General features: G+C 34.4%; 2 protein-coding genes across 2 annotated transcripts in view; one reads left to right on the forward strand and one right to left on the reverse strand.

Annotated features, from left to right (window-relative positions):
- Positions 1–8778, forward strand: part of pdca (phosducin a) — a 253431-nt gene that overhangs the window by 138155 nt on the left and 106498 nt on the right. The gene's annotated exons all lie outside the window — the stretch shown is intronic.
- LOC311292676 (putative defense protein) lies at positions 59–3908 on the reverse strand. Its single transcript, XM_084412456.1, has 5 exons — positions 3846–3908; positions 3535–3727; positions 2722–2846; positions 2399–2493; positions 59–922 (listed from the first exon to the last, which is right to left on the reverse strand). Exons 2-5 carry the CDS (start codon positions 3725–3727, stop codon positions 550–552), a joined length of 786 nt encoding a protein of 261 aa, XP_084268582.1. The 5' UTR covers positions 3846–3908; the 3' UTR covers positions 59–549.

An 8778-nucleotide genomic window follows, 5' to 3' on the forward strand; every position in this document is an offset into this window, starting at 1 on the left:
AAATGAATGAAAGCAAATGTACTGAACTAAACATGTTTATTTTATTTTATACAAAATAAAATTGGACTCTCATATTGCTACAAAATCAAAGCCATATGTCTAACCAAGTTGTTGATAAAAATGAAGCCTATTTTCATGGTAAGGCAATGTCTAATTTCAAGTTTTGAGTGTTTAAGCTTTCAAATGATACCTAATTTATGATAATTACTAAAATATCTGATAGGGAAAAAAGTGCACAATTTCCCACTACCGAGACACTGACATTTAACAGGCTACATAGTTTTAACATTTGATACAAGCTTCATTATATACTGTAAATATAAATATGACAGTAGGGTACAATGAGGCTTTTATGTTGCCCTATTAAAAGAAAACTCATTTATATTACAATATCAATATATCATTGAAAAATGTAACATATTTTGAGACCATAAAAATGGCTTTTTTTTTAACACCATTGTACTTCAACAATATAAACCTATTTGAATTTTAAACTAAAAGCCTATAAACCTGATTAGATCAAGGATTATTTCCAGGTTTTTTTTTTTTTTAAATAATTGCCAGCAGAGGCAGAAAAAAAAGAAGACACCATGTGAGAGATGTTGAGGGACTATCGTTAGTTGTTCGGCTGGTTGTGGAGACTGTCACTTTGGTTGTGGAGACGGTCGCATTGGTTGCGGAGACGGTCGCATTGGTTGTGGAGACTGTCACTTTGGTTGTGGAGACGGTCGCATTGGTTGTGGAGACGGTCACTTTGGTTGTGGAGACGGTCGCATTGGTTGTGGAGACTGTCACGTTCGGCGGGGAGACTGTCACGTTCGGCGGGGAGACTGTCACGTTTGGAGGATTTGTTGCCAGAAATCTAACAGAATCACTTTGAACACCAACCCAGAAGAGAGATAAATTCTGCACAAATGTTGCCCTGCAAAAAAACAATTAAATCCATTTACATTTGCAATGACAGTAGTAAAAAGCAGTTACCTGAAAAAAGGCACTGCATATCATAATTATTTGTTGAAAGCATCTTTTAGTGTGTCATTTCAAAGGTAATGAGGCAAGGGAAGTGAAAATCCTCAATTGCTGCATTATGAATGCAATGTTTAAAAATGCTTGAAATATGATTAATCACTTGAAATATGATGAAATTGCTTATCACTTTTGACCAATAGGTGCCGCTGTTACCAAATTGATGTTGTGTGGTTAGTGTGTGGAGACAACGACATGTACAAAGTTTGGTGTCAATATGTCAAAGCGTTTCAGAGATACAGCTTCAGCTTGGCACCATGTCAACAATTTCGTTTATATGTTTATTCAAGAACGGTTTGTTCAACCAAAAAGCTTGTAATATCATTTGGCCAGCATGGTCTAAAGATGATCTGAGAATATATATAGGCCTATATGTTTTTGTTTTTTTTTTGAAAATCAGACCAACAATCTAGGATGAGTTCAAAAAGTAAATTCAAAATGGCGGACAGCAAGTTCGATCGGTATGACTCAAGGAATCTACCAAGACCAGTTTCATTAAAATAGGCCAAATTAATCAAAAGCTTCTAGCATTATTTGAAATTTCATTATAATTGGTGAACCTTTTTGAGAACCTTCAGGGCATGGTCCGGATGACACATAACGAGTTTCATAATGAAAATAAAATAAAGCATTTTATGACAATCTTCAAAATGGCTGCAGTGAATTAAAAGAGAACCGTTTTATGATATTTGGGCAAACTGCATAAGCAAACTTAGCCATTTATAATATCTCCTAACCAGTATGTTATGCTGTACCGAAACATTGCCTCAGGTCATGCTTGTGATGGCATTTACCAAGATTCATCACAATACACTAAAGCCATGCAGAGATATATCCTTGCATCCAATTTGGCGTGCTCTTAGTCAAATTCGTTTGCACATTATTCAAGAATGGTTGGGTTTATCAAAAAGCTTTTAATATCTTTTTGTCTGCATGGTCTGGAGATGATCTGAGCCAATTTCTGTGAAAATTGGACGAACCGTGTTGGACAAGTTCGAAAAAGGTTTCTCAGAAAATTACAAATAGCAGAAAAATTTTCATGACAGAAAATGAAATCATTTGCATGACGGGCAATCGAATCTTCTTGAGCCAATCAGAGGGGAAACGTTTTTTTTTTTTTTTTTTTTTTTTTTTTCAAAAGTTATTAGCGTAAACGTAAGTCAGTTGGTGGTGCTTGAGGGACTGAGTTAGAGAATCCAGAATTCCCGTGGTTAATGTTGAGACTGTCCTTTCAGTGTGCCAAATTTCATCATTTTCCCGCAAGCAGTTCTATGGGCTGCCATAGGCTCAAGAGCAGAAGAAGAAGAAGGAACACTAACATAGACAATAGGTGCCTACACGCCTTTGGTGCTTGGCCTCTAATAAGTTTTACCTGAAGTGAATATCTGTGTTGTTACTGTTGGGAGCTTTCCACTGAGCCACAATAGTTGATTTGACATCATCTGAAGTATGACTGACAGATGAGCCCTGAAAGACAGAGTATGCTGGTTCACATCAACGAGTACAATCCTATCTTCATTCCTTCTTTGCTATTATGTAGATATGTATCCAGTCACTTTAGGCTATAATTATGTAATGCAAGGTCAAAACTTCTTTACTGAAGGAAGCTTCCCACCCAAAGTCATAGAGGTTTGGAATGAAATGAGGGTGAGCAAATAACAGGAATATTCACTGTCCCTTTGATAAAAGTTTTACCTCGGTTCCACAGGTGAGTAATTGAGCATTGCTTCCTGTGACTGTGAAAGTTCCTACTGGACCCTTCTCATTCCTGGCCTGAAGAAGAAAGCCCTTGAATCCAGTATTATTTGCTTGTAGTGTCACTGACAATAAAACAGTGATGTTAACTGTGAACTTGGGGGAAACTGACACATACATCCAATGCAAAAGATTACAAGACTCCACAACTTGTTTTTGTTTACGAGATTCAACTCGATTTCTTTAAGTTTAGTATAATTTAAGTTTAAATTAGTTGTACAGCCAATCAGAAAAAAAAGAAGAAAAAAAAAAGGATTTTTTATAGTGTTGCTTAAAAAATCATTGCCAAAAAGGTTAGGAAAAATGGTAACACTTTACAATTAGTTAACATTAGTTAACTACCTTAGTTAACATGAACTAAGAATGAACAATACTTCTACAGCATTAATTAATCTTAGTTAATATTAATATCAACATTTACTAATACTTAAAAATAATTTACTTTTAAATGATTAAAATCAAAGGTTGTATTTGTTAACATTAGTTAATGCACTGTGAACTAACATGAACAAACAATGAACACCTGGATTTTTATTAACTAACATTAACAAAGATGAATAAATACTGTAACAAATGTATTTGCTCATTGTCAGGTCATGGTAGTTAATACATTAACTAATGTTAACTAATAAAAATTATTGTAAAGTGTTACCGGAAAAGTGGTTATTTCTGAGAAAAGCGTGTGTTTGCAGATAGTGTTTAATGAAATGCAATTTATACATGTTTTTACAGATGAATAGGGTTGTCACTAACCTGTGATCACCTGACCATCTGTGTAGCTTGAGGCGTCTGAGGTGACAGTATATGGAGGTTCTAATGTAGAGGGTAAGTTAGTCCCATGTCCAGGAGTCATAGACATGCATGCCTGAGTCACCTGTCCATCTCTGAATGCCGTTATAGCATGAAGATGCAGCCCAAAAATCAGGATGAGAAACTGTACATGCATCTAAAACAGGATAAATCAATTTCAATAGCATATAGATAACAAGTATAAATATTCCTAACGACAATTATTGACATTTTAATGAAAACAAAAAAGTTAAGTGCTCTATTTTTGTACCAACCTTAACAAAACCAAACAGCAGTGTTGTGTTGCTTTCCAGAAAATGTCAATCTGATTTGTGCCAGGAAGAAGAGGGCTTTATAACACTGTTCAATGTTCTCGAATGTTCTATATCAATGTTCTTGATAACAGGAATGTAAATGAGCAGGCTAAAAAAAGCACCCTTATTGCTATCGTAAAAACAATAAAGAAAAGGGAGTGGATATGTGATGTATGAGGAAATAAAAGTGGTGAATTATGAAAAATAAAAGTGGATATTTGAATAATGAGGAAATTAAACATTCGCCTCTCTTCTACATGTAAATCTTCAGTCTTTCATGTCTTTTGTACTTCTTAAATGTGTAAAAATGGTTGAGTGCTTATCTAAAACTAACAGAGATCACCTGAATGTGCATCATAAATAGTATCCATGTGACACATAAATATTTATTATTGGACAAAGTTCACGAAGTGATGAGAAATCAGATTTTTTACATGTAAATTGGTTGCCAACGGTATATTAGCTTCTAAGAACACTATTGCCTACCATGTAAATATATATTTGTCATGACTCCATTCAATCCCTCAGCGCCAGACTCCTCAGCTCCACCAACTCGTTCTCTTTCCCTGGAATATAAACCATCTGCACATTAAGAACTGTTGTTTAAACCACTTTCACACTCACACCGTTGTCTGGTGTATAAAGTAGGAAGTTTATATAACAACTATTTCTTTGAAAGTATATTCTCTATTTTTATTTATAATTTTTTTATTCTATTTTATTTTTAATACAAATTTTAAGATACATTTTAGGATATACTCAGCATAAATGAAATTTTGACTTGTTTAAATATAGATTAAATCAAACTTGCTCTATGGTAAATCTAAATGAATGAGAGTAAATGTCCCAATCACAACCGAAATAAATTTACATGGGAAAACTAGAACACAATATAAAGTTGCGACACACATTACGTATGCACAATCACAAATACAAAAGAGTTTTTATACACCCACATGAAATTCAATCTGCATTCAGTCTGTATTTATGGGATAGAAATGTCCTTACTCTCAATAAAGAGCATTCAAACAACTCCACAATCACTGCTGTTTCTGGAGGAGCAAACTTCTCACTCTTACACAGTAGGTTTCACTTTACATATTTTATTGGTTCCACAGCATCATAATAGCTTAAAAATACAGAGTTATCATGCTTTTCACTTTAGAATACTGTTCCAAATAAGTAGTCATTCCTTCTGAAGGATTTGGTAATACTTAAGTCATTACCAGTAGGTTACCATGATCTTATTGTGCATACTCTCATTAATTATGAGCTTGTATTTAGTAGTTCTTAGAAGTCCTCTGGGAGTTATGAAAATAATATAAGTTACTGAATAGGTAATAGTGAACTAGCCCATTCAACTGAGTGTTATTACTAACTAATTCATTAATCAGAGCTTCTTGTTAGTTAATAGTAGTTACTAGAATGTAAACATTGTGTTACTCATTTGTTCCTGTGTAGTTATTCATTAATGACGGAACCATATTCTCTAAGTGTACCAAAAGTGTCTTTAAGCACTAACATTTAAATTAATGATTTGTTACAATAGCCTACACTTTTTGTGTACATACACGGTTTCACATTGTACTTATAGTTACCTACATCTGCAATTCATTTCTGTAATTGCATTGTCGATCGATCGATCAATCAATCAAATCTGTTAGAAAAGCATTTGTTGTTTTCTTTTTTTTTTTAGATGCACGTTTCCATTCTCTTGCTCTTGTGTGTGTGTGTGAGGGGGCTCACATCTTTCCCTGATGGGCGAGTGGAGGATTCCTGTCAAAGCATGACCCCCTATCACTCGAACTCTGAGTCTCAGACAAGCAGCTCTCCTTACAAAGTCTCTGTGAACCGCACCACATTCACACCAGGACAAACCGTCACTGGTGAGGGGCAGTTTCTAACTGCTGCTTCTTCTTTATAGGTTTTTACATATTAGGTAACCCATTGTTAATAAATTCGATTTTTAAAAGACTGACAAGCACAGTTTTCTATCCTATGCTGATGTATTTCCTATTGAAATAGGAAGTTTGGGCAGGACATATCGAAGGGCTTGTCCCTTTCAAAAAATGTTTGCATCACAGATTCAAACTGCTGGTATTGAGGGAGGGACTTTCCCATTCTAGAGACCATCTGATTGGACAAAAATCTGAGTCATTAATATTTAAGACTACACAAATTTCAGTTAATTACAAAGACATGGCAAGTGACATTAATTAAATGTGACATTTTGAAGAAGAATGAGAGGAAAACATAATTTTCTTGTGAAATATACCCCAATAATCTTTTCTTTACAACTTTTTACAACACTTTTTTTTCAGTGTATACATTTTAAATGCCCATATCAACTGAATCTGAATTTGTCAACATTTGCACGATCATGTAGACCTTATGCGCTAGAGAAACAAGCGCGCAGCCATGTTTAGAATTTTGTGTTTTTGCAGTATCTCTGTATATTTCTATGGCATCGCATCGCATCGCTATCAAAGAGTAATTAGCTGGTGATGTGGATTTACTTATTGTAGAGTTAGCTAAAGTTATCATGAGCATTGTAATGTTTGAAGGGGATGTCATTACATATGTAAGAAGATTTTAAAACAAGCAGTTCATTCATAAATCTGTAAGATCTTACCTTCATACCGTGCAAATACAAACAGGAAGACAGAGCGCAGCGCTGAAAAGAGGCAGGGTTACATAAGGTCTATAGAGTTCATGGGGTCTTCTTAAAGACTTTTATTTGTAATTCTACCTTAACGCCTTAAAATTACGCTACGTTATTAAGAGTAATTTCATGGTTTCACATTATACCACATCACTACCATTGTAGTTTCCCCAATAATGGAAAGCTCATGATTATGTAAGCAGCAGGGGTCAACTCGAGTTACGCTGACAGGCCCGGAGAGGTCAACACACATCTCTGTGTTTAACTCTCAGTAACCCTGCAGGCAGCGGAGAATGCCTCCGAATTCCAAGGCTTCATGTTACAGGCTCGAGAGGTGGACGGAAAAACTGCAGTGGGACGCTTCACATCAATAAATACCGTCCAATCCCGTGCCATGAACTGCTTTAATATAGAGGTGCTTTATTGTTATTTTAAGATGGAGTTAATGTATTACATTGTTCATTCGTATTCATTGCAGACATTTAAATATTAGCTGCTTTAGTGCTAAAAGGAGGCATGAGTCATGGAAACACTCTGGTTTTGGCCCTCAGAATTCAGCTCTCAGCCAAGCATCTGCAGTCAAGAAATCCCAGTTTGAGGCTACATGGGAAGCACCGACAAACACCTCCCTGGTTGATATTCAGTTTTTGTATGTATTTAACACTCGTTTAAATAGCCAAATTATACTTTGCAGTCTCTTAAATAATTAAAACTCCTTGATCATAATTCTCCATTATTTTAATGCCCTTACAGTGTGACATTTGTCAGAGACTATACTGTTTTCTGGACCATGGTGAACAGCTCTACAATTCGTTCAATTGACAATCAATCCCCTCCAAACAACACTACATATACAAGACCAACGGCTGGTTCTCAACAAACTTTACCAGTGAGTATTCAGAGACATGCGTCTCATTTTCAAATCATCAGGTGCTTGAATGTTTTGTTTCTTTTCTTTTTTTCTGACAGAATTCCTGCCACAAAAACACACATTTGAGTGCGATGCAACTCACTGTGATTCTCCTTGCACTAACTTTTACTTCGATCAGCCTTTGATAAGTATAAATAAGTTCTATAGAAAAATACTCTGATGTTTTAGATTAAAGGTAATAAAACTGGGTGATAAAAGATTAGTATTTATAGAATATAGCCATGCAATAATTGTGGAGAATGCGGATACTTTAACCCTTAAACAGGCAAGAGTAGAAAATGATAAGCAATAAATAATTTCATGTCATTTTTTATATCATCTGGACTTAAGTAAATCATATCCAAAAGAATTTTTGAAATATTTTATGTATTTTGGATTTTATGAGTTGTGACTCCCAGATCACATTGCCTGTTTAGGGTATAAAAAAAGGACCAAATCTATAACTGTAACTGCCATTGCATGTTTAAAACAATTATATCCTATACTTCAACTCATATAATGTTGACATATTATATATCATTGAAGCTTACAAACTCAAGATTCAGCCTGTGAAAACCGGTTTGAAATCAGACCTTGCGTTACCATAAAAATGGTAAAAGAAAATTGGTAAAATGGTAAAAAATTTTGGATTTAGGTCAGGCTGACTAATTGATCACAGATAACTTGAAGCAAATCATGTGACCAGCATACTCAAGACAGACAGGCTGTATCAGTTTAACCTGTAAATTTTATAATTTGTAAAAAAAAAAAAAAAAACCTCAGAATACAAAGATTGTTACAAAAATGAATACAAAGTTAATCCCTTTTTTATACCCAAAAGTGGCAATGTGACTCAGGTGTAACATATATTTCAAAATTTGCTACATAACAACATGAACAACATTTTTATAAATTTTCTTAAGACAATGTTCATAATTAATGTTAGCAGTGTTAGTATTATTTTTTCAAAAGAAAAGTAAGTTTAATATTTATTTATTTCAAAATCTGAATGTCCTGCACCACTGGCAGCCATGTTGGATTTAGGTCAGGCTGACTAATTAATCACTTTTTTTTTTTAAAACAAATCATGTGACCAGCATACTCAAGACAGACCAGGCTGTGATAAATGATAAAAGGATTTGATGAAAAAATCATTCATATGCCCCAAAAAAGACAACAAAAACCATGTTACACCCAGATCACATTGCCAGTTTTAGGGTTAAACATGTAATAGAATAAATTGCTGGCAACAAAAATGTCTTCGCTTTCTGAATTAAAAACAAAAAGTTATAAAGTTTAAAAAAAGAACATTTTCCAGATAC

The sequence above is a fragment of the Rutilus rutilus genome (genome assembly GCF_951802725.1).
Source record: "Rutilus rutilus genome assembly, chromosome: 6".
Classification (NCBI taxonomy): Eukaryota; Metazoa; Chordata; class Actinopteri; order Cypriniformes; family Leuciscidae; genus Rutilus; species Rutilus rutilus.

What these genes read in the sequence shown, in the direction of transcription:
- LOC311292676 (XM_084412456.1), bottom strand. Translation starts at nt 3,727, where the DNA reads ATGCATGTACAGTTTCTCATCCTGATTTTTGGGCTGCATCTTCATGCT. An exon ending in AGATGGTCAGGTGATCACAG is followed by an intron (nt 2,847 to 3,534) that starts GTTAGTGACAAC and finishes TTTTATTGTCAG; the next exon opens with TGACACTACAAGCAAATAAT. An exon ending in TACTCACCTGTGGAACCGAG is followed by an intron (nt 2,494 to 2,721) that starts GTAAAACTTTTA and finishes TCTGTCTTTCAG; the next exon opens with GGCTCATCTGTCAGTCATAC.